We start from the raw sequence: 25,702 nt of genomic DNA, 5'->3' as shown, positions 1-25,702 counted from the left end.
TTTTTTCTTGTTTTTGGTTCCACATCTGGTCCCACACTGGGGCTGGTTCCAGATGGCCCAGCCCCCACTCTGCCCTGAGGCCTGCCCCCTCCACCCTCCTAGCTGGTGGGAGCGTCCTGGGCTGGGAAGGCCCCGGCGCTTCTGGTGGGACCAGCAGGACAGAGTCTGCCAGGGTAGATATCTGGGAGAGGCGAGGAAGGAGGACCAGCAGCTCTCAGACATGGTCCTCCCGGTGGCCGGCCTGCCCTGTGTGCTCTGGTCACGGGCACAGGCACAGAGGTCCTAGCCGTCAGCCCTTGAGGGGCTTGTCAGCAGAGCTGGGGCTGCTGGCGCTGTCGCTCTTCTTCCTTCGCAGGCTCTCAATCCAGCTGGAGCTGGAGCGGGTGGTAAAGCTGGAGAGCGCCAGGGAGCTGAGCCGCATGTTTTTGCCAGACATTATGAGCTCCCCAAAGCCTTCCTGGTGGGAGAAGGCATAGCCAGAGCGCCGGGATCCTGTGCGACCCACCCGCCGCATGCAGCGGTGCTGGGCCTTCTGTTTCTTCCTCACCAGCTGGGTGTAGCGGACCTGGAGGGGGCACAAGGAAGCAGCAGCATCAGTGTGGCTGTGTCAGATACCACCAACAAGAAGGGACCCAGGGCCCCCGGGACAGGACAGCTTGGGGTGTCTGTCCTGAGGAGCACCACCAACACATAAGAGTCATGAAGCCCAAAAACTGCAGCCACGTGAGTATTTAAACCAGAGGGCTTTCAGACACACCCGGCTTCTCACCGTGTCAGAGAGGTCGGGCTTCAGGTTCAGCTTGAGGAATCGAAAAGCGACCACAGGCATGATGCAGATGACCGTGGTAAGCATGATGGTCAGCCACACCGTGGGCTGGGCCAGGGTGTTCTGTGCATTACCTGAGAACGCAGAGGAGTCAGACAGCTTGGGAGTCACAAAGTGGACAATCCCCATTTCTCTGCTGGCAGCCCCACTTCCCCAGTCTCACCATCTAAGTCATTCAGGCTTCCAGCTCCTCCCTGCTCCCCTAAGAGAGCTCCAAATTTGACTCTAACTCCAAACTCTCCTCAAAACTTCAGACCTATTTCTTTTTCTTTTGGTTAATCCTCACTGGAGGATTTTTTTTTTTCCATTGATTTTTTAGAGACAGTGGAAGGGAGTAGGGAGGAAAGAGAGAGAGAGAGAGAGATACATTGATTGGTTGCGTCCTACCCGGGGCTGGTATCAAACCTGCAACCCAAATACATGCCCTTGACTGGGATCAAACCCATCAATGCATGGGTTGATGCTCTAACTACTGAGCAACGATGGCTAAGGCCAAACCTATTTCTTTTCTTTTCTTTTTAAAATTTTTGTTCTTTATTGATTTTATTTATTTTTTTTAAACATATTTTACATATTTTTTTTCCTTTATTGATTTTAGAGAGAGAAGTGAGAGGGAGAGAGAGAGAAACGTCGAGGAGAGAGAACATTGATTGGCTGCCTCCTGCATGTCCCCCCACTGGGGATTGGGCCCACAACCTGGGCATGTGCCCTGAATCAAACCGGTGACCTCTTGGTGCATGGGTCAACACTCAACCACTGAGCCACACCCACCTATTTCTTTAACTGCCTTATTTGACACCTCTGTTGAACATCTAACAGGCATCTCAATTTCAAATGGCCAAAAGTGAACTGTTTCTTCCACCACAACCTGCTATCTTCCCAAGCTCCAGAAATGCACCTCACACTTGGTTGCTACCACTAAAAGCAACTTTGACTTCTAACTCTCATCCAGTCTGCTGGCTCCACTTCCAAACTTCCTATGGGATCCCACCGCTCTTCACTGTACTGCAAGCCACCAGTGTGCCCACCTGGACTACTACTATCACCTCCTTTCCCTCTATACTTCATTATCCACAAAACAGGAAGAGTGATCTTTTAAAAACAAATCAGTTTGTGATGTTTCCCTGCTCAAAGCCCTCATGGCTTCCTCTCACATTTAGGTTAAAATTCAGTTTTTACTCTGACCTATATGGGCTTAAATGATCTGGACCAATTCTCATCTCCCCCCAACCCACACACACATGCACACACACACACACGCTCCTCCACTGCCGAAGACCTCCCTGCAAGCCCCCACCTATGGCTTCTGTATCCTTGTTTCTTCCTGAATCATTCCTTCCATTTATTTAGATTTCTCTGTGCTAATGGTCCCTCCTCAAGAGGTCTTTATTAACTACTCTTATCTCTCTCTACCCTATTTGATGTATTTTATAGGATTTATTAGTTCCAGACATTATATGGATTAACTTATTGAAATATGAAACCCAGGAGGACAAGGATTTTGCCTATTGCTGCATCCCCAGAAACCAGAATAGTGGGTGACCTATAGTAGGAGCTGACTGAAGGCACACTGGATAAATAAATGAAAAGATCCAAAGAAAATGCCAAAACTACAAATGCATCTTTCATCTCATGTCTCCCAACCAGCCCCTCTTTGCCATCCACCACGGCCACCCTGTCACCAGTTCTGAACAGCCTTGTGTTCAGTCACCACAGTAGTTTCCTCACTGGCCATCAATGCCAGATTCATCTTTCTAAAGTAGTCCTTTGATGCCATTCCCCACTCTCTCCTCTTGGCAAACCTGACAGCCTGGCACCCTGATACTTTAAATGTCCTACCTTCCGTGACCTCTCTCCCACTGCTTGTGGGTATTCCTGCCCCACCCTGGGTAGTTCTCTCCGTGCCCTAGAAACAAGTGGACCGTTCACACTTTCAGCTCTCCAACTTGGAACCTAACTCTCCAGTCCTGGCACCGCTCACAGCAGCCTCCTGTGTGGAACCATCCCTGACCACCCCAAATGCAATCACTTTGCTGACCATGACACCTGCCACCCCTATATGGGCTTAAATGACCTGGACCAATTCTCATCTCCCCCTAACCATCCCCCCCCACACACACACACACTATTTTCCCAAGCTCCAGAAATCCACCTCCTTTGGGCCCTGACCTCGTACAGCAGGGCTATTCTTCGCTTTCATGGGTATGGAAGCTCTTTGAGGGTAGCGCCTGGGTTAGATACACCCAGCTATCCCCTCAACACCTTGCAGAACACCCAGCACATAAAGAGTATCGAATAAATGCTCAGGGAGTACAGACTGGCTACCTACCCTGTTAGTCCCAGAACAGGAGTGATTCCTCAGTGATTCAAGAGGAAGCCACAGAGACTCACCCACAAACCGGAACTGGTTGGGAAACATGTCGAAGAGGCCATTGCTATGCATGGCAAAGAGAATGGCAAAGTAAACAGCCAGGCTGCCCCAGATGAAGAAGTGGTTGATGGCTGTCCAGTAGCCTGTATCCAGCCCTATCTGCAAAAAGGAGAAGTTGTCACAGGCAAAAGGAGCCATCACCCCAAAACACTGTCCCCTTCCCAGAAACAGAACTGTAGTGCCCAGGGCAGCCCCAGGGACAGGAGGCTCACTCCTTCCAGAGGTGAGGGCAGTTCTCAAACTGCCTCATACCTGCACACTGACTACAATAACCAGTGAAGTAGCCACAGTGACCGCAAAGGACTGGTAGTCAGCCAGCTGGGTGCCATCATCCCGGGTGGCCTCGGCGAACACCCCGTAGGGGATGAAGAACATGAGAACAGAGGTATAGATGCCCTGGGCAATACAGATGAAGAATTCCCGCTTGTTGAAAAGGAGGTTCAGCTGGCCTGGCTCATACAGCTTAGGATACTCCATGCTCCGCTGCTCGGGGACGTCCTGTGTGAGGAGGATCAGGTCACACAGGAGGCTTTAGAAGCTGCCATTCTGACTTGGGCAGACGCTCCTCCTCTCTAAACTCTTTGACAGCTAGATCCAACCTCCAGCCAATTGCCCCTAATCAGTCTTTGCTCAGCAACCCAGTGGAGTTACAGGTCAGCTGTGGCTGAGAGGTAGAACTAGCCACATCATGCCCAGCTAGGAAACTGCCTTCCCAGGGACCAGAGGCAGCAGACATGCCCACCACTATCAGTGTGACTCCTTCACAGCAATGATCCCCATACCTGATCATCAAACTCCCCCATACCTGATCGAAGACCCCCATAGCCAGAACTGGGAGGGAGGTATATACAATGTTATAAAGGGTGATGAAATACTGGTCATAGACGGTCTGGAAAGAAAATGGGGAGAGAGAGGAATAAATATGTAGTCTTCACTACAAATCAGGTGGAGGAAGACAGCAATGTAGCAAATATGGAGCCCCAAGGAATTTTCTGGCACTGTCTCTCTACTCCTTCAACAAGCATTTTTTAAATGCATGAATCGGACAAAAGCTAGGCCCTAAGGGACTGAGTACTGAACACAGACACAATCTCTGCCCTTAAGAAACTTTCTGACAGGCAAGCCAGTGGACTATGAGCTCACTACCTGGGCTGAGAAGCCGCAGAAGAAGCCAAACCAGAAGTGGACCATGGTGAAAGCAAAATTCTTGTAGAAAAAATAGCAGAGGAACTTGCACATGCGCAGGTAGGACCAGCGCCCATGCACCAGCAGGAGGCGCTGCAGAAACTTGAACTGGGAGAAGGAGTAATCTGAGGCCAGGACAGCCTGGATCCCTTCTTGCCCGCTGATGCCCACACCAATGTGAGCCGCTGCAGAGACAATAGGGGACAAGAGGGTGAAGATGGCCACACACCTGAGAATCCCACCAACTTACAGCCTCCCTTCCCCATTAGTCTTCCCTGGTCCCAAGACCTCATGGGCCCCTCTCTCTGTCCTCCCACCTAGTCTACACACCTACACAGACCACACTCACTTTTGATCATGCTGACATCATTGGCTCCATCCCCAATGGCAAGTGTCACAGCCTTCTTGTACTTCTTAACCAGTTCCACCACCTGTGCCTTCTGCAAGGGGGTCACCCGGCAGCAGATGACAGCTTTGCAGGCACAGGCCGTCTCCAGAAACTCCAGCTCCATGTCTGCCTCTAAAGCATGGGCCTGCAACAGAAAGCCCTAAGACAGGCCCAGTCTTCCCCTTAAAGACCACAGCCCCTCTCCTCTGAAGTCGAGGGAAATGAGAACAAGGTAAGACATAAAAGCCATACGAAGAAAAGTGTTCTCTGGAAAGATACTGCCCAAGCTAAGGATGGCAACACTTACCAGGCTGTGTCCATTGATGACCAGGGCATACTCCCCAGCTACAGCTTCAAGGACAGAAGTAAGCTTGGAAGAAGAAAGTTTCTCATGGTAAGTAAATCCATTGCCTACAGTGCGGGATGGGTCCATCATCTTCTCCCGGGCCTTCCTGTGAAGCAGAAATGAAACTGTGGTCTCCTAGGCCAGGAGCTGGGACTCAAGCCCAATCAGGTCCCAGGAAGTCCTGTCTGACCCAGGTTCACAATGTAGAGCGCCTGCTGGCCTCGGGCCTAGTTACCTGAGCTCCTCCCGCACTTCCAGGACGGTGTGGCCAGTCACCACAAACACCTCTGACATGTCATCCGTCAGCATCTTGCAGGAATAGCCAATGTTTACAGCCGTCTCTACCAAGAGAGAACGCAGGAGCTACGAGCAGGCCCCCAACAAAGTCAGCGCACTCTCCTGCCTGACATCCAAGACTCATGCAAGGACCCAACGGGGATGCTGTCTAAATGCAATTTCCTCTGCCCTGCTGGACTCTCACCTTGTTTGTCTCCAGTTAGCACCCAAATCTTGATGTTGGCCAGTGTCAGGAGTGCTATGGTCTCTGGAACCCCTTGCTGAAGCTTGTCCTCGATGGCCGTTGCACCCAGCAGCTGAAATACCACAAGTGTCCCTGGCACAAGAGTCCCAGACACAAACCTTCCTTGCTCACTCTTGGCACATTCTGCAGCCCATACCATCATGTCACTTTCGATCTCCTCGTAGACGCTGGCCAGCCTGTCGTCCCGGCTGTCCTGGGCCAGGCTGGCTTGGAGTCGTCTATCAGCCCACTCCTCATAGTACTCTTCATCCAGATCCTTGTAGGCCAGTACCAGGGTCCTCAGCCCCTCCCCAGCATATTCCTAGAGGCAGAGTCAAGAAAGTCACTCCTCACCCCGTCCCACAACACTGAGAACAACAGAACCACAAGGTCCCTTCTCTCCTCACACCTACATTCAGGTGGTCAGTGGTGGTATTGAGCAGCTCTTGGGTGGAGTGGTGGAGTCTGTCCAGCAGGATAGTGTCAGCCCCTTTGCAATAGAGTCGGATCTTCCCCTCTGGATTTCGCACTGAGTGAGGCAGGGGAGAAAGTCCCAGAAAAATTCAGGCAGATGAAGACCCCAATGTCAACATATCAACAGGGGTCACCCAGTGCACCACACCCAATCCTAGGCCTATATGCTGCCCTGAATCCTCCAGCTCCTGGTCCTGGCCTCACCTATAACTGACATCCGCTTTCGGATATTGTTGAAATCGAGGATGGCCAGCAGCTGGTAGGTGACGGCTGTGCCCATCTCATGGACAGTGATGGTCTTGGGGGTACGAGAGCGAAACACAAAACCAAAGTTCCTGGCTGCAGTGACCAGGGCCCCCTCGTCCGGGGACTGGGCTTTGTAGTACAGCTCCCCTGGGTAAGAGGAAGAACACGCGTGACATAAGTGTCCACCCTCTCAGCCACTTGTCCCACCCAGGAAGCCCCAGGCCAGCCACAGTGCAGAGCAGTACCCAAGCTTGAAGGCAGAGTCAGGTCAGAGAATGCAAACCAGCTCTGCATCTCACCTTCATTCTTTTCTTCCGACATAACAGTGTGACACAGGGAGAGGAGGCGAAAGAACTCATGCATGTGGGGGTCCCCCATCTTAACAGCCTCCAAGAGGGTGGAGTCCCAAAATAAGAACTTCTTGTCAGCCAGAGGATTGAAGGAGAAGTCAACAGGTTCAGGCCTCTGTGGCAGATAAAGGACAGTCAGGAAAGCGTGGGTTGCCAGGTGGTGCTGTCCCCCACCCTACTGTTCCTTGCTCTTCCAACTCTCAGTAGGAGAACCTAAGATCCTGTCCACTGTGGACCTCAAAACTACCACTCTACCAATTCTTCCTTAAAATACCTATTTCTCCAAATGGTTTCCACTTCTTGACCAGATATACGTCACTCCTAACTATCCCAACTGTCACTGGTCAGGTATACTATGTTCAACAGGCATACAGAATAACTGTAGGGGCTGGACCTTACCTCTCCCAATTCAGCTTTGTGTCCCAGGACATCAAACACATCACCTACACACCGCCAGGACAGAGGAGAAGCAATGTCAGACCTAGAGTTCCCTCAGAGCAAGGAGAGAAACCTGCAGCACAGAACCCCACAGGCACCTGAAACCAGAACCCTAATTGTTGAGCAAATGTCACACAGATTCACACTATTGACTCAAGGGACAGGCAGCAATAGGCACACTGGATCCTCAGAACCCCAGGACTAAAAGTTGTGGCACCCACTGCTCCCTATCCCTGTCCCTGTGAGCCCACCCCTACCTGCTTGCTTCCCAGGGCAGCTTCTATTTTACAGCCCTCCCCCAAGGGCTCCCAGGTCTCTTGGGGTGCCTTTTACCCTTCAGTCCTATACAACGAGGCCTCACATACTTGCTGTAAGGCCTGGGTTAGTAAAGAAAGCAGTTATGAAAACGACTACCTCTGCATAAAAGTCAGACATCACATACCCTGCCCCAAGCCATCCCAGCAGCTCAGCCACAAGGCCCCTGCCACAGGGCCACACTAGAAAGACCACAGTCACATTCCAGAGACTCACAGGGCCCCTGATCAGCAACAAAGGGTGAGTCTAGCACTCCACCGGGGCAGCCAAGATCCGATCTGGCCGGGACGCCCAGAGGCCAGTGTCTCAGGCTTCACTTCAAACGCCAAAGTGCTCCCCTACTGCCTGGAGCTGAGACCAGGGTGAGAGTCAGCAGAGAGGGAAGCACTGTCACTGTCTGCTTCCTGACATGGGACACAGAGTGGACCCTTTCAAGGCCCCACAGACTCCAGTAGGAAAGAAGTAAAATCCCAACACCAAGACAACTATAGGAGCCCCAGGACCACTCTCTTTCCAGGTAAGAGGCAAGCCCCCCCCAGCCCGATGGCACCACCTACCGTAGCTGCGGCCGTTGACAGAGCACTTGTTGAAGACCATGATGTTCTGGGTAAGGGTGCCCGTCTTGTCGGAGAAGATGTACTCCACCTGGCCCAGCTCCTCGTTCAGGGTGGTGGTGCGGGCCTCAGCAGGTGTCCGCTTCTTCATGCAGAACATCTTTTTGTCCCAGTTGATGAAGTAGCTGTGACCCAGGCGAATGACCTCCACACTGCACAGGAGACAGAAGGTAAGGCTGGGCGGGAAGGGAAGAAGGTGCCCCACCCACACGGGTCTTCACGCAGGTGCTCCGGCTGGGGAGAAATGAGAACAGAGTGACACCTGGGCACGGGAACCTGGGTGGGAAAGGGCAAGGAGAGCCTGAAGGTAGAGCCAGCCACAAACAGCGGCACAGGAACTCCCTAACCCCAACCCTCTGATGCACTCCAGATTAAAAGGTACAAAGGGTCTGGGCAGACGGGACAGACAGCAGGTAGAGGAGGAAGAGGGACTGGAGACAAGGCATTCAACCAGTTCTTACCTCAGGACTAATGATACAGAAACCATGCAGAGAAAATGTGAAAAGGAAGAGAGAAAAATAATGAGGGTGCTTCGCATGCCACAGCAACACAGGTGCCACCTCAGGGGGCCATGGAGGGGAAAGGAAACCAAGAAGGCTCTGCGCCCACTCCTCACTGCCCAAATAAGCTGACGCTCCCTGCCACCCGGCCAGGGCTGCACGAGCCCGACTCTCTTTCAGAAAGAACATGAGGTCAACTAAGGAACTGACTGAAAGGGAGCAGGGCCCCAAAAATCTGGGAAATAATACCAATGTACAGTGGCATGGTGCTTTAAACATTCCCAGGTCTGTTCACGCCCTCTTCTTTTCTGGGTGTTTCCTTTGGGATATGGACTGTCAGTGTTTCAGAAAGGGCCTGGTGGTTAGATCCTATAGAGCCAAGCAATGGGGCCACATCTGGAACCCTGCTTCCGACCTGAGGCTACTATGAGGATCCAGTTAACTGGCAAAAACTGAGCTGGCTGGAAATGTCTTCAGGGCCTTTCCCCTACTCAGCTATTCAAGCACCACCCCTAGCCCTGTCTCCCCCAAACATACACACTGTTAACCTGATGAGACTTAGAAAAAACATTTCTTAGGTAGCTACTGCGGGTTTGAATACAAAACACGAACAGTAAAGCCCAAAGATGGAAAAAAAATTAGGTTGGAAGCCAGAAAACATTTATATAGTACTGAAGAATCAGAGTTACAATGATAATGGTGGATGCGCTACCACCCAATAGTAGTAGAGTAATTTAATTTTTAAGCTGTTTTCTAATCTAGTATCTTTTTTTTAATCCTCACCCGAGGATATTTTTCCATGGATTTTTAGATAGAGTGGAAGTAAGGGAGAAAAGGAGGGAGGGAGGGAGAGAGGGAGATGCGTCAATTGGTTGCCTCCCACATGACCCCAACCGGGGCTGGGGATCAAACCTGCAACCAAGGCACATGCCCTTGAACGAAAATCAAGTCAACAACCCTTCTGTCTGTGGGCCGACGCTCTAACTGCTGAGCCAAACTAGCCAGGGCCCAATCTAGTATCTTATATCGAGATGTCCCTATGAATAAAGTAGGCCAGATATTATTATCCCCATTTTACATGAAAAAACAGGCCTTGAGTGGCTGTGGATTTACCGAAGGTCCAGTAACTAATGAGAAGGCAAGAGCAAACCACAAACCTCTAAGCCTCCTCTTATTGTTCTAGGAAAGCCCTCAGCTCTATCTATCCCTGCCATGGGTACCAGGATGCGGGGACCAGTGGGGAGATTTGAGGACTATCTGGGGAATCTGTATAAACAAAGAAATGGCACATAGGAAGAGTTCTCAGACTCCATAAAGCATTTCCTTAAAAAGTTACAGGTTCACTTATCTCAAGTGCAAGACACTAAATACAAAAGAAAATGTCTTCAGCCACTCTTCCTCCTCTTGCATCCCTCTCTGCCTGTTCATTCTCATTGCTCCAGTCGGTTAGCATCTCTTTGCCTCAGGAACCTTGGATGTCTCCTTGATCTTATTTATGCACATTACTGCCTGCCAACACTTCTTAAAGTAGTCTTTAGATTTTTTTTTTTAATATGGAACGCTTCACAAATTTGCGTGTCATCCTTGCGCGGGGGGCCATGCTAATCTTCTCTGTAACGTTCCAATTTTAGTATATGTGCTGCCCAAGCGAGCACTAGATTTTTTTTAAAGAACCCCTCAATGGTTTACTAAGTACAAAGGCCAAAGGCAAAAATTCAAGATCCTGCCCTGGCCGGTTTGGCTCAGCGGTTAAAGCGTCGGCCTGCGGTACAGAGAGACCCGGGTTCAGTTCCCGCTAAGGGCACATACCTCGGTTGCAGTTTGTCCCCGGCCCTGGTTGGTCGTGCGGGTGGCAACCACTTGATGTGTCCCTTCACATCGGTGTTTCTCTCTCTCTCTCTTCCTCTCTCTCCCTCCCACTCTGTCTGAACAAAAAATGCAAAAATGTCCTCGGGTGAGGATAAAAAAAAAAAAAAAAAAAAAAATTCAAGATCCTCCAAAATCAGGAACAAACTTGTTTCCAGACTTCCCGCCCCACAGTCAAACTGTTCTGTAATCATCCCTAGGTTCCCATTTCTGAGCCTGTGTTTCTAGCCCTCTTCCCCAGGTTGTACTTTCACTCACCCCAGCCCCCACTCAAGGTCCAGTTCAACAACTACCTCTTCAGAAATGTCCTCCCTGATTAACTGCATGGGGAACAATGCTCTTCCATGTCTCGTGGCACTTGGTGCTTCCCACGTGGTGTCACAGTGTCTTATACTGTGTGTATCTCCCCTCCCCTACCAGTCTGCTGCTTTTGGAGGTAGAGGCCATGTTCCACATCTGTGTCCCCTTGCCGTACACATAAGACTGTAGGTAGGCCCTGGCCAGTTTGGTTCAGCGGTTAGATCGTCAGCCCGAGGACCAAAGGGTCACGGGTTCTATTCCCAGTCAAGGGCACATACCTGGGTTGCAGGTTTAATCCCTGCCCTGGTTAGGGTCATGCAGGAGGCAACCAATCAATGTGTCTCTCAAATCGATGTTCCTCTTTGTCCCTTCCCTCCCTTCCACTCTTTCTCTAAAAAAACTAATGGAAGCCTGGCCAGTGTGGCTTAGGGGATTGATCATCGTCCCATGGACTGAGAGTCCTGATAGAGTCCTGGTCAGGGCATGTGCCTGGGTTGCAGGCTCCATCCCCAGTAGAGGACGTGCAGGAGGCAGCCTCTCACATCAATGTTACTCTCTCTCTTTCCCTTCCTCTCTGTCTGGAAAAAAAAAAAATCAATAAAAACATTTTTAAAAAGTCAATGGAAAAAATATCCTCAGTTGAGGATTAACAACGACAAAAAGACTATAGGTAGAATGACTTCTAGAACACTTGTTTCCATTTTCTTTTATTACATGTTTAGATCTTTCTTCCTCTCTAGACTGAAGTGCCGAGAGGGAAGTAGATCCATTCCTAACACATTTTGTATGTGCCACGAACCTAACATGCTTCTTTGCACAAAGTCAACACGCAACAAACATGTGCCAAGTAAATCAGTACGGTTTTCATTCTATACAGTCCGAAGCGCCAGGAAACTATAATGACGTTAGCTCTGTACACAAAGATAAACAAATAACATAAAATGTTCACAGCACAGGAAGAAGACACCACATTGCCTTCTCAAGGATTTCACCTTCATAGACAAGAGAAGTCTGCCAAGGGACAACCCACGCTCCCTAGAAAGACCCCAGGCACAGAAAGCACATACCTGACGTAGAGTGATATGGGCACAACGGTGTTGAGGATGATGATATAGGACCAGAAGGAGAGGAAGCCAGAAAAAAAGGCACTGTCTACCGCCTCATCCCAGGGCAGGTAGACCTGGAAGCGCATCCCAACCTCATGCTCCCAAATGGAATTGCCAATGGCCAGGATCACCCCCATGCAGATCAGGAATCCAAAAATCTGGGGAGGAATGAGAAGCAGACATGAGGCTGCCACTAGGAAAACCCTCAAAACAAAGTGCATCCCTGAAGGTCATCACTCATACCTGAACCCTCAAAAGCTCAGGCATTTTTAAGAAATAAATTTTTAAAAATTTTTACTTTTTCCTTTTTTCGATTTTTAAAAAATCTTTATTGTTGAATGTGTTACAGATGTTCCTCATTTTTCCATTGACCCCCTCCTCCCAACTCCCACCCCCCCTTCTCCCACATTATTGTCTGTGTCCATTGGTTATGCACATATGCATGTAAGTTCTTTGGTTTATTTCTTCCCACCCCCCGACTCCCCTTCCCTTTCATGTTTGTCAGTCTAGCAACCAATTTGTACTTCTTGTCTTTTCTTTTTTTTTTAATCCTCACCCAAGGACATTTTTCCATTTTTTATTCAGATAGAGCAGGAGGAAGAGAGAGAAACATCAACGTGAAAGAGACACATTGAGTGGCCGCCACTTGCACGAGCGGTCGGGGACAAACTGCAACCGAGGTACATGCCCTTAGAGGGAACCAAACCCAGGTCTCTGTGGACCGCAGGTCAACGCTCTACCTGCTGACCCAAACCGGCCAGGGCCCAATTTGTACTTCTTAATCCGTTCACCTTTTTCACCCATTCCCCCAATCCCCCTCCCATCTGGCAACCAACAAAATGTTCTCTATATCTATGAGAATGTTTCTGTTCTTGTTCATTTGTAGATTCAACTGTTAATAGATATGATTTATTGCCATTTTGTTTGTTCATATTTTTTATCTTTTTCTTCAAGAAGACCCTTCAACATTTCATATAATAATGGTTTGGTGGTGATGAGCTCCTTTAGCTTTTCCTTGTCTGGGAAAGTCTTTATATGGCCACCGATTCTAAATGACAGCTTTGCAGGATAGAGTAATCTTCGTTGTAGGTTCTTGCTTTTTAACACTCTGAATATTTCTTGCCACTCCCTTCTGGCCTGCAAAGTTTCTTTTGAGAAATCAGCTGACAGTCTTATGGGAACTCCCTTGTAGGTAACTAACTGCTTTTCTCTTGCTGCTTGTAAGATTCTCTCTTTGTCTTGAACCTTTTGCATTTTGATGATGATGTGTCTTGGTGTGGGCCTCTTGGGGTTCATCTTATTTGGGACACTCTGTGCTTCCTGGATGAGTATGTCTGTTTCCTTCACCAAGTTAGGGAAGTTTTCTGCCATTATTGTTTCAAATAGGTTTTCGATTTCTTGTTCTCTCTCTTCTCCTTCTGGCACCCCCAAGATGCGAATGTTGGCACGCCTGAAGTTGTCCCAGAGGCTCCTTACACTATCTTCATTTTTTTGGATTCTTTTTTCTTTTTGCTGTCCTGATTGGGTGTTTTTTACTTCCTTATATTCCAAATTGACGGTTTGCTTCTTGGCTTTACCTACTCTGCTATTGAATCTGTGTAAATTATTCTTTATTTCAGTTAGTGCCTCCTTCATTTCTGACTGTGCATCCTTCATTTATGACTGGTCCTTTTTTATGCTCTTGAGGCCCTCACTGAGTTCGCGGAGGTTCTCACTAAGTCCATTGAGCATCCTTATAAGCAGTATTTTGAACTCAGCATCTGTTAGGTTGTTCATCACCATTTCGCTTAGTTCTTTTCCTGGGGTTTTGTTCTGTTCTTTCATTTGGGACCTGTTTCTTTGTCTCCTCATTTTGGCTGCCTCCCTGTGTTTGTTTCTATGTATTGCTTAACGAGAAGTATGAAGCTAGCTAAGACCAGATGCTGCTTGTTTGAAAGAATTTAGGAAAACCTGAAGCAGGATCCAAGACAGGCCAATCCTATGGTTAAGCAACTGGCAACATCTTGGGTGGGCCTGAAAGTTGGGTGGGGCAGGGCTTCAGGGAATCATCACAGTGGGGCAACCAGTGTGAGCCAGGTTGCTGGAGTCCCAGATATGGCGGCTGTCTGCTGCCCCAGGGAAGGGCTCACCAAAGGCACAAAGGCCTCTAATAGCATGTTTATCCTGGAGAAAGCCCCCTCTCCAGCCATCGCTCCAGTGCCACACAGCTCAGTTCTTCCCTGTATGTCTCTGGTGCCCCTCGAGCTGCTTCCCCTCCAAGCTTAGAGGGAGTGAGTCCGATAAGTCCGTGCACGGGCCCTTTAAGAGGAGCTGCCTGGGCCCTGGCCAGTTTGGCTCAGCAGTTAAAGCATCGGCCTGTGGTCCAGAGAGACCCGGGTTAGGTTCCCGCTAAGGGTGTGTACCTCGGTTGCAGTTTGTTCCCGGCCCTGGTTGGGGAGTGCGGGTGGTGACCACTTGATGTGTCCCTTTCACTTTGATGTTTCTCTCTCTCTCTCCCTCCCACTCTAACTGAACAAAAAATGGAAAAATGTCGTCGGGTGATGATAAAAAATAATAATAATAATAAGAGGAGCTGCCTGGGGCTCCAGCCACCTCAGCCTCCCTCAGCCTCAGTTCCCGCTGGTTTTTCCAGCCAGAAGTTATGGGGACTTTCTTCCTGGCACTGGAACCCTGAACGGGGCACCTGGTGTGGGACGGGGACCCCCTCAGTCCTCAGGGAGGACCTTCCCAGCCGAGGTGTCCTCCTGATTTTTATCCGCCACACGTGGGTGTGGGGCCAGCCCCTTCATCTCCGCCCCTCCTACCAGTCTCGATGAGGCTTCTTCTTTAATTTCGTAGTTGTAGGACTTCCATTCAGCTTGATTTCAGGCAGTTTTGAATGATGGTTGTTCTGTAGTTTAGTTGTAACTTTGATGTGGTTGTGGGAGGACACGATACCACGTTTACCTACGCCGCCATCTTGACCGGAAGTCCACTCAGGCATTTTTAAAGTGGTGGCATGCTCTAGTGGGAAGTGCCCAGAAGTGGTGATGGGGCTAGTCTGCCACCCGCCATCACATGGCCTTCTCTCTGAACATTTTTCCCATCTGTATGATGAGGAAGCTGAAATAGTTATGTAGCTCCCCTTCTGACATCCTAGAACCCTTACAAGGCCAAGGATGGTAAAAGTGGGGGAATTTTCAACATTTCAAAGAAGCTTACTGGAAATCACCCATTTTCTTGAGCTAAGCCTCCATAAGCCAACAATGCCAAATTTCTGTCATGTTCATTATCTCACACAGATTGCCCCCACATTTTTTTTTATCCTCACCCAAGGACATTTTTCCATTTTTTGTTCAGATAAAGTAGGAGGGAGAGAGAGGTAGAGAGAGAGAGAGAAAGAAACATCGACGTGAAAGGGACGCATCGAGTGTCTGCTATCCACACAACCCTACCAGGGCTGGGGACAAACTGCAACCGAGGTACATGCCCTTAGTGGGAACTGAACCCGGGTCTCTCTGGACAGCAGGTCGATGCTCTAACTGCTGAGCCAAACCGGCCAGGGCCACTTTTTGTTTTTTAATTCCTCACTCAAGAATATTTTTCGATTTATCATCATACAGAGTGGGAGAGACAGAGAGCAACACTGACATGATAGAGCCACATCGATTGGTTGCCTCCTGCACCACCCGACCAGGACCGGGGACAAACTGCAACCAAAGTACATGCCCTTGACCAGAATCAAACCCACGACTCATTGGTCTGCGGGCTGATGCTCTAACCGTTGAACCAAACTGGCCAGGGTGCCCCCACTTTTTTTTAAACCAGGAAACAAACTGCATTTTCATAAATTTCTTGATAGCCAAAAATCTTATAAAGCTTGTAGTCCTTGAAGAAGGATCCTAAGAAAAGTTCAGACTTTCAAAGAAAAAAACTGAGCCTCTGTCCAATTTCAGCCATCTATTTGCCAAGCTGCCTTCACTCTTGATACTTTGGAACAGGAACAATCCTGGGCCCAAGGACCACCAGGGGGCGATGCAAGCCTCTCTGTGTGATAAGATTTAACCACTCTTCCTCAGACTGGGTTTCTACAAGACCTTTAAGGCCAGAGCGGAGACTCTCTCATCAGAGGCTGGCCGCAGCCTTCTCAAGCTGGCATATGAGGGGCAGGCAGCAGGAAGTAGAGGCACAAGAAGGGGAGGAGAGAAGGGGAGAAGAACCTGACACGGAGCTCAAATTTCTAGTCAAACAAGAGAAGGATTCAGGAATCGCCAAAACTAAAACAGAAACGTTTCCTTTGGGATCCTTCACTCTCAGAAGTCAGGGGAAAAGACCCAGTCAGACCCCGTTCTCCATCTTCCAAATGGAAATTTTTCTTTTAATTTCTTCTCCATCCCCATGAAGGCCTCCTTGTCCCAAGCAAAAGCAAACAGGAGGTCACATGCTACACTAAGTCACCATCATAACTGGAATCTAGAGAAAGAAAGACTTGTTTAGCTTTAAGTTGTTGACACGTTCCAAAGGTTTTTTAAAAATAATATCTTCCAGCCCTGGCCAGTTTGGCTCAGTGGTTAGAGCATTGACCTGCGGTTCAGAGAGACCCGGGTTCGGTTCCCGCTAAGGGCATCTACCACAGTTGCAGTTTGTCCCAGGCCCTGGCTGGGTTATGTGGGTGGCAGCCACTCGATGTGTCCCTTTCACATCGATGTTTCTCTCTCTCTCTCTTCCTCTCTCCCTCCCGCTCTGTCTGAATAAAAAAATGGAAAAATGTCCTCAGGAGAGGATAGAAAAAATAATTATCTTCCAAGTCTAAAAGGAGTCTGAATTAAACACCTGCCAGTGGCTTTAAAGCCAAAACCTGAAACTTGGCTACTGATCACAAAGGAGAGATGGGAGCAAAGGGAACTGCCCAGGGAGAACCAGAAGGGAAGGGCAGGGAACCATATGTGGGAAGCCTTACCCAAAGCACCAGTGTATTCATTAGGCGATCAATACTTGTTCTCTTGAATTTTGTCCTGCCACTGTTCTGCATCAGCTTAGTGTCAGGACCTACAAAGGAAAAGGAAGGGCTAGGAAAGCCAAATAAGGAAACTGGCTCTGGGCTTCTGCCCCAATCCCCAGACTACAGGACATCAGAGTGGAAGAGAGACACAGGCTGGATGGACATGAGGCTGTATTCAGGGCTGGAGGATTTTTACCTTATATATAGTGCCAGTACACTCAGCCTCCTTCCACATCTCTGAGGAAGGGCTGAAGAAGCAACTCTTACCCTTCTTTTTTATATGTTATTTACTTATTTATTTTTAGAGAGAGAAGAAGCAAAAGGGAGACAGAAACATCAATGACTGAGAAACATTGATTGGCTGCCTCCTGCATGCCCCCTATTGGGGATCGAGCCCGAAACTGGGACATGTGCTCTGACCTGGGAATCAAACCCGGGACCTCTTGGTCCAGGGGTCAACACTCAACCACTGAGCCACACCAGCTGGGCTTAACTCTTCCCCTTTTTTCTTTGGATCCTAGGAGGCTCACCTGCAAATATAACCAGCCCGAAGCACCACTCGGTGTTTCGCAGCACGCAGCCCCGCAGCAGCATGTTCTGGTTGCTCAGGGGGAACTTGTTCTCTTTCCAGTAGAGCGTTCCACTGAATTTGTCCAGCTTGTTGTTGGGAGGTTCACAGATCACTTCACCTGAATGAAGACAATAGTGCCACTGCTCAAAGTGCAGTCTGTAGCTTGACCATAAGACAACAAAATAGAAAAGCAGCTAAGAGAAGATGTTAGAACATGAGCCCATCCAAACTCTGCTAGTGGGACTGTGAGCTGATGGGAAAGGAATATAACCAGCTACACATGCCACCCTGGCTGATGTGACTCAATGATTAGAGCGTTGGTCTACACACTAAAGGGTCACAGGTTCAATTCCTGGTCAAGGGCATGTACCTGGGTTACAGGTTGAATCCCCAGCATCAATTGGGGTGCCTGCAGGAGACAACCAATTGTGTCTCTCTCATATCAATGTCTCTCTCTCTCTCTCTTTCTGTACACCCCCTTTCCTTTCACTCTACCTAAAAATCAGTGGAAAAAATATCCTCAGGTGAGGATTAAAAAAAAAAGAGTACACATACCCTTGGACCCAGTAATCCCACTTTGGGGACTCTAGTCTACAGAAATAATAGCACAGGTCACAATTCACAATTTTTTTTTTATCCTCACCTGAGGACATCTTTTGATTTTTTGTTCAGATAGAGTAGGAGGGAGAGAGAGGGAGAGAGAGGAAAAGAGAGAGAGAGAGAGAGAAACATCGATGTGAAATGGACACATCGAGTGGCTGCTACCGGCACAACCCAACCAGGGCCAGGGACAAACTGCAACCATGGTACATGCCCTTAGCGAGAACCGAACCTGGGTCTGCAGGCCAACGCTCTAACCGCTGAGCCAAACTGGCCAGGGCCACAATTCACAATTTTTATTGAAGCATTATTTGACTTAGAAAGACTGGAAACAACTGAACAGTCAGGGAATAGTGGAATAAATTATGATAGATTAATTCTATGAAAGAGTATGCAATTATTAAAAAGAATGAGATAAATTTATATGGTGATATGATAAGATAGTGATGATAAATTTCATAAAGGTAGGTTGCACAGATTTTGGTACAGTATGAACCCACTTATTTATGTTTGTATAAACATAGAAAAAAATGTATGAATAAAAACACATTCAATTACCAGTTAACCTGACTACCTAAGTGGGGTAGTATTGGAGGACAGGAGAGCTTTTTCCTGTACATGCTGCAGTTTGTCTTGTTAAAAGGAGAATATATCACACTATTTTGAAGTGAATCAGAATAAGACATAAGAATAAGCTGAAATTCTCTCAATATGCACAGCAAGAAGTGAGTTATCACCCATGAAAATCTCTTGAAATGACCATTAATTCTAAAGTAAGTGGTAGAGACCAGGTATTCCTGACACCCCCACCCCCACCCCCACAAAAGAGTCCAGGAGCTGCTTAATCACAGCAATAAGAAGCCAAAAGGAGAAAGTACAATTTAAACCCCAAAACCCAACCATCTCACCTTCCTGAAAGTTCTTTTTCCAAAATTACTCACCATCAAACTTGGCAAGCTTACTGATGTCTCCCAATTCCGAGGTGACCGGAATCGCCTGACGTACTTTCATGTTGGTCTCTCTGAAAGGACAATGTCCCTGAGTCATGGCTCCCTTCCCTTTCCTTCCTCTAGATTCTAACTGGGAGCACTTGACCATGGAGCATCACTGCCCCAGGCATTACTGGGTTGGTAATACTTCTACACACCCAAAGTCTTGCTTAGCAAAGTTTCCCAAAAGGTACACATCCCAGACCTGAGAACTTTTCAAAAACAAGCTTTTTACCCCTACGGAAGCAGGAGAGGTGTGACACTAGGCATGCAACTCACCCATCGAGTTCTGCTGTCTCTATGTAACACAGCCCATGAGGCTCACTGCTAGAAAGGAGGAGGAGATCCGCCTAAAGAGAAAACCTAATGAGAATCCACAAAACCCAATCCTCCACCCCCAATGGACTCTGATGTTCGCTCCTTCCACCAAGCATTCTTGGCTTGCTTAGTCCCAAGCATGTGAATGGCCAGAAAGGAGCCAGACTCAATAATACTAATATGACATAGAAGTTTCTCATTCAAGAAAGTTTCCTTCCAAGGGCGTTTAAGAGGCAGCAGTAAGTCAGGAAAGACTCATCCTTTCTGCCAAAGGAGAGGAAACACACTGCAGGCCTAGAGGGGCACCTTACCGCCACAAACTGGTTATTTTCTAGCTTGATGATATCACCAACACAGACATTCATCCACTGCTCCTGCTGGAGGCTGAGACAATGAGAAGCCAGAGAAGAGGCTGTCAGTAAACAGAAAAGTTCCCAGGACACCCCTTTCCTCCCAAGGCCTTCAGTTTCCAACAGGCACTCACATTCCATTGATCAGCACCTGAGACTGACGGTTATTCACCTGGTTATCACTCTTGTGGCGGAACTGAAAAGAGGGAAACTAAGAAAGGTAAGACACTTTCTCCTGCTCCAAGGGATTCAGATGATCATGGAAAGCAGAGCATGCTAGGTACCACCTATACATACCTGTTCACAGATCTACTCTCTCTTTCTGCCTGCCCCTCCCTACTCTTGGCCAATATATCATGAATCTAGCTGGACCAGGTAAGGAATGGCAATAAAAACAACTCACATAGTCATCAGTGGCATCTTTAACAGCTGTGATGGTGAGGACAAGAACCAAAGGCACGATGGTGGTGAACCAGGACAAGGACGAGATCTGTGGGATCAACTGAAAAGAGGAAAGAGAAGGCATGCCTCTGAGACCCCATTCTATGCCTTCTTTTCCCTTTGATCTTTCTCTTCCTTGACTGTATTTGGCTTTGTGAGTTGCAAAGGGTCTCCCACAGGTCACTTACCTGCAAAATGAGAAGAAACAGGAAGTAGGTATTGGCGACTTCCTGGAATTGCTCAAAGAGGTTGACAGGCAGGAAGGTGAGAATATTGTACTTGGAGGTCTTGATGCAGTTACTCTATGGCAGTGGGAGAGAAGACAATGAGGCAGCCTCCAACCCCAACCTAGAATCAGACTGAGGCTGCCTCCTCCATCTACACTGCCCCAAACCTCAGCCCCAAAATGTCATCAATCATAGGTGTGGGAGGGGAAAAGAACAGGAGATAAGGGAGTCTGTGGGGGTCAATGTAATGGCATCTCTGACAGGGGAAGGCATGAAAAATTCAGCACAGTAGCAGACGGAGTGTGGTGAGGAGGCTGCCTTCCCCTCCCCCAGGCACTCTCCCTGTCAGCCCCAATCTAGGGTGTTCCTGCACCTTTCCCCTTTCCAGCTCAGGAGAAGGGTTTGAACAGGTGGTCTAGAACCACTCACCGCATACTGGAATTTCTCATTGTATTCTCGGTCATTGGCTCGCGCCCTCCTTTCTTCTTCTGCAACAGAATGGTACTGCAGTCAGGAGGAGCAGGCTAAGGCCTGGCCCAACAACTTGTCAGGCCCACCCCACTTTGTGGGGTTTCCACTGAGGACCCTTGATTCTTTCCACAGTATACAGTTTTAAGGAATTAGTGCCATACCTGAGGTGTCACTAAATTCTTCCCTCTAGTCTGTCCCCACTAACCTGACTGCTAGGCTCTGCAGGCATTACATTCACAAACAGGGTACCTTCTCCTTTCCTCACCAACAACCATCAGAGTCTTCCACTTGGGGGCACTCAATTCCTCTCCCCATTCCGTTAATTAATGCCTTAGGCATTAATGGTCTTGGGAATTCCCAGAGGAATAGCAACTGGAGACAAAGCTTCCTTCCTGTGGGAACCCCTACAGATCTAGCCATGGTACTGTCCTCTCCTAACCTGGGAGTAGCAAGATGGAGGGTCACAGTGCCCTGGAACTGCTCTGCGGCAGTATCCCAGCCCCACATGCAGTACCCCCTACAGGAGCCTCTGCTCGTCACATGTCACCAGCAGTGGTTTCTGACTGGCCCACAATGACATCACCTTATTTTAAAGCTCATCTTCAAGGGGGAGTCAGAGATATGGGTCATGCAGACTGAGACAGACATGAAAGAGAGAGGAATGGGATGTACTTGAAACAGTTGCTTTCTAACTATAATCTTTCTTGTGCCATCTGCACACATTTCCCCTAATAACACATTTACCACTGAGTGACAAATGACCTACACCTATCCTGAACCTCCACAGATCTGGGGCTGTAGGCACCAAGTTCAGGTACAGAACATGGGGTGTTTTATGAAGGGTGCTCCAGCCCATCTTCCAGGGTCACCACTACCACAGGCTGAAAAAGGGAGCATCCTGGTCTGGCAGTAAACATATGCCTACAACTACCCTGGAGCCAAAATCAGCATTCCAGAACTCCCCCCCCCGCCTCCCGCCCGCCCGCCCAAGACCCCTGCAGAGCACACTGCAGTAACAAAACCTCAGACCACAACATCCTCTGCCTACCCAGAGCGCTCCCTCCCTGTCATCACTTTACTCCAGAAACTTCCCCAGAGACCCTCCGGCTGGGACCTCTGCTAAATTACCAAAGGCCATGCAAAGGGAGAATTAGGGGCTGGGCCCTTCGGAGCCAGGACCTCTGGGTCTGGAAAGGAGAGGGGCGGGGGAAGGTTGGGGGAGGCTGAGGACAAGCGAATGTGAGGGTGGGAGAAGGAAAAAGTATGGGCTCGGGAGAGCTGCCAGTCGCTGCCTCCCGTTACCTGTGCCCCAAGAGGGCTTCTTTCGGCTCCAGGAGGGGGGCGCCCCGGCCCGGGCCCACTTCTCTGGCATCTCCTTGGGGACTGTCATGATCCCGGTTTGAGCGGGGGAGGGCAGCCTGGTTGTCGGTCGGTCCTTGGGCTCAGCGGCGCCGATGGGGCGGCCCCCCTGGGAGGCGCAGGAGCTGCGGCCGCTCAGAGGGGAGCCCGGGCCGCTGGGCGCGCGCCCCAACTGCAACCCCAGCCATTCTCTCGGCCTCTCTCACCCGGGGACGCCACGCGCTCAATTACGCCGGCCCGGATGCCCCGGCCGAAACCGAGAGCTGAGTGGTCCCCAGCCGGAGCGCACGTCCCGGGCTCCGCCCCCACCCGCTCCCACCCGCTCCCCACTGCAGGGCAGCTGTCTGCCAGTGCCGCGTCGGCGAAAGCCCGAGCCCAGCCCCGCCTCCCTGCCCGGCCAATGCGGGTGAGGGGACTACCAATGTTGTCGGGGGCAACCGCTTTCGTCCCACCCCCACCCCGCCCGCCCGCCCGCCCGCCGAGAAACTGGAAGGACCCGGTGGATGGAAAAAGGAGAGCGAGAGGTGTGAGGACGGAAGGGAGAAAATGGAAACAGCCCCCCAGGCTCTCCAGGCCAGAGAATAGGAGCTCCAGGTGCCCCAAGATAAGAGCGTAGGTGTTTAGGGGTGAGGGCCAGATACTCAACCCCCTCCCAGAGAACCCAGCTCAGGGATCAAGGGGAAGAATTTGGTTTCCTAGGCTCCCCCCAGGATGGGTAGGAGTTCCAATCTACCCTCCTTCAGACTCATTACCAGTTGTCCCTCTTCCCTTTGCTCCCTGAGCCATAACACCCACTCTTGATAGTCTGGGGGTCACCCCCCAAACTCCTGCCTGTCTTACCTGGGGGGCGCTTTTTTGCACACAGTGCCATCTCACCCAGCAAGGTCCCAGCAATCCCATGGGAGACCCTGCAGGAAGGTGATATGTGGGTGAGGTCAAGAACCTGAGGGTAACCCTTCATTATCCTCTTCAGACTCCTCCTGAAGGTTCTTTTCCCCAGTTCTAACCTTGCCCCTCTGTCCCTAGCTTTATCCACCAACTCCCCACCAACACTCTGCTCTTAACTGCCCTGATGGGTCCCTGAAAAAGGAGACTTCCCCACCCTCTCCCCATGCCTCTGCCTTGGATAACATGGTGGGACTGACAGTTCACAAAAACCAAGACCTGCAGGAAAAGGAAAGGGGCAGAGAGAGGAGGCCAGACATTGACTGGAGGGGCACAGCTCTCAAGGTACCCATCCCAGGGACAATGGATGCCCCCATGTACCTTCCTAGTGGCAATGAGTAGTGCCTGTGTTTACTGGAAAGCATAATTTCCACCAAAGGGTGGGGTTGAGGGAACACCAGCCAGGAAACACCTGGCAGAGCATCAGGAAATAGGGTGGGCAGGCTCTACCCTTCTCAAAAAGTTTATAACCCTCCAATCCCTGCACCACCACCACCACCACCACCACCACCATTACTGGGGCTTTCATTATCACCTCCCTCAGAGGAGTTCATATTAGAAGCATGGCCTTCACTTCCTGCACAGAGTACCCAAAACAATCCTTTAAGACTGGGTCAGCCACCTTTTTGGACAAGCAAAGGGATCTTCCCAACCTCAAAGGGAATTATCCCTCTCTCTCTCCCACCCCAAGCCTAGTCCAGTCAGTATGGCACTGGGTGCAGGCTCAGGGAGCATCAGTCAGATGGACCTCTGCTTCCTTCCATCTTCCCATGTCCTTTCTTTCACCTAAAAAGGTAAAAGTGCTGGTTTACAAGACAGGGTCACAGAGCCTCACCCCTATTCCCCAGCCTGGTCCAAAGGGAACTGCCAGCCAGGTCCTGGGTCCTCTTGTCACCTCCTCTTTCTTTGTCTGGGTGGAAAGCCTTCCTCCTCCTCAGTTCCCCTGTCTCCAGTCTACTGGGCACACCCCGCCAGCCTGTCAGCCTGTCTGCCCAACCTCTATAATTACAGACTGGCCACAGTCTTGTCACCCACACCAGTCCTCTCTTCATAAATTCAGACTCCCTTCCTGAACCCCAGATCAGGCAACACTGAAAGCCAGAAATCCTTTTCCACCCTGACCCTCCCCAACCCTGGCAGCCAAGGGTGCCTGGCTCAAGACAAAACCTCATCCACATTTTAGAGATGTGAAGCCCTCCCCTAGGGCCCCCAGCCAGGGTCTCCACCCTGTCTAGAGTGTGAGTCATGGGAGGGTGGGGTGTGGAGGAAAAAGTCAAAGGAGAGGATGCAAGGGTGGGCATCACTAATCCCATAGCCAGCACCACCCTTCCAAGGAGGCAAGCAAGAAACTATCAGGCCACAGATCTGGGTTTGAGTCCTATCAAAGAGTTAATGAAGGAGCTGCACAGCTTTTAGGAGTCAGGAATCTGGACATTGACCAGGAAAGTTGGTTTACCTCCAGGACCCTGGGGAGACTGAAAGCTGGCTTGGTGCCGGACCTCGTCCCCTCTGGGGGGGCTGTTCTAGGAAGGGAAAGGGAGGGGGAGACCTGGGAACAGGGACTCCTCTCACCGCTGCTTCTCAGTCTCACAGTCAGGGCCATTAGCCACGTAGCCCTGCCCCCCTCACCCTGCCCCAGTCCCAGCCCCCTCTGCAGCCACATTTGGAATAAAAATAGCCAGCTCTGGGAAGAAGGCACTGCTCCATAGAGGAAAACGGCTCTTCCTCTAGGCCTGGCCCCTGTTCCCTTCCAGCCCAAACTCGGGAAGACTGACCTTTTTCTTCAGAGGAAGCGGGCAGGGGTATTTGTGGGCAGTCAGGGAAACAGCAGGAAATGGGATCTAAGACCCCAGGCTCACTTGCCACCAACACCATTCCTGGCTACCTTTCATCTCCAAGGACAGAACCCAGAACTCACCCCCCAGCTTTGAGCCCTCACAGCTACCACTTCTCCCCGCACCCTTGCTTTTCCTCACGTACAGAGATAAAGACTACGAGTCCCCAAATCCCTTCTCTAGGCACCAAATCCTGGGACCCCAATTTCTCCTCTCACCCCCACAACTCTCAGGGAGGTGCTCCTCTCTCCAGTGCTCCATTAGCTTCTTCTTGGCACTCCAAGCCCCTTGCCTGGTCTCCACGCGCTTCTCAGCACCCCATCCTCCCGTCCTACAGACAGCCTTCCAGTCTCCCCATCCTCAGGCACCCGGCACCCTCTTCTCCCTAGTCATCCTCTCCTCGGTCTCACTGGTTCCCGACTCCCCGTCCCGTCCTCCCACACCCTCGCTGGCCCCGAGTCCGCAGCCTCCTCTGCCTCTGCCCTTCGCCCCGTGCTCTGGGGCTGCCCCGCCTCGCCCGGCCTCACCTCAGCGCTCAGCGCTCGGAGCCCGCCCCGGCGGCCCCGTCCTGCCCATGCCGGGGGCTGGGGCGGGGGGCGCTCGGCTCGGCTCCCCGCGAGCTCCCGCCCCCCAGCTGCAGCCCCGCTACCCCCCCGGGCCTCGGCCCGCTACTTTGTGTCAGTTTCGGCCACAGCGGGGCGGAAGTGACG

General features: G+C 50.3%; 1 protein-coding gene and 1 non-coding gene across 7 annotated transcripts; both read right to left on the bottom strand.

The window, feature by feature from the left end:
• Positions 1-25,698, bottom strand: ATP8B2 (ATPase phospholipid transporting 8B2). 6 transcript variants are annotated; one of them, XM_036273083.1, is made up of 28 exons: positions 25,520-25,698; positions 23,053-23,120; positions 20,812-20,870; positions 20,344-20,457; positions 20,118-20,216; positions 19,849-19,910; positions 19,676-19,748; positions 19,326-19,396; positions 18,999-19,078; positions 17,417-17,575; positions 16,845-16,933; positions 11,867-12,063; positions 8,077-8,285; positions 7,166-7,209; positions 6,716-6,881; positions 6,375-6,563; positions 6,110-6,225; positions 5,854-6,018; positions 5,658-5,769; positions 5,412-5,517; positions 5,138-5,282; positions 4,792-4,975; positions 4,404-4,627; positions 4,063-4,146; positions 3,510-3,755; positions 3,218-3,356; positions 770-900; positions 1-565 (listed from the first exon to the last, which is right to left on the bottom strand). In XM_036273083.1, the coding sequence occupies exons 2-28, from the start codon at positions 23,081-23,083 to the stop codon at positions 290-292; spliced, it is 3,570 nt and encodes a 1,189-aa protein (XP_036128976.1). In that variant the 5' UTR covers positions 23,084-23,120; positions 25,520-25,698; the 3' UTR covers positions 1-289. The 6 variants fall into 6 exon arrangements, with proteins under 6 accessions (XP_036128976.1, XP_036128974.1, XP_036128977.1 ...); XM_036273081.1 differs by having other exon boundaries at positions 20,812-20,886; positions 25,520-25,578; XM_036273084.1 differs by lacking the exon at positions 25,520-25,698 and adding an exon at positions 25,211-25,263.
• On the bottom strand, positions 10,181-10,288 carry LOC118638102. The gene has a single exon (XR_004961059.1). It is a non-coding gene; the product is annotated as a U6 spliceosomal RNA (small nuclear RNA).
• Positions 25,699-25,702: the final 4 nt, after the last annotated feature.

The sequence above is a fragment of the Molossus molossus genome, unplaced genomic scaffold (assembly GCF_014108415.1).
Source record: "Molossus molossus isolate mMolMol1 unplaced genomic scaffold, mMolMol1.p scaffold_m16_p_20, whole genome shotgun sequence".
Classification (NCBI taxonomy): Eukaryota; Metazoa; Chordata; class Mammalia; order Chiroptera; family Molossidae; genus Molossus; species Molossus molossus.
The sequence above is the reverse complement of the archived record's forward strand: the minus strand, read 5'-3'. Positions and strand labels throughout refer to the sequence as shown.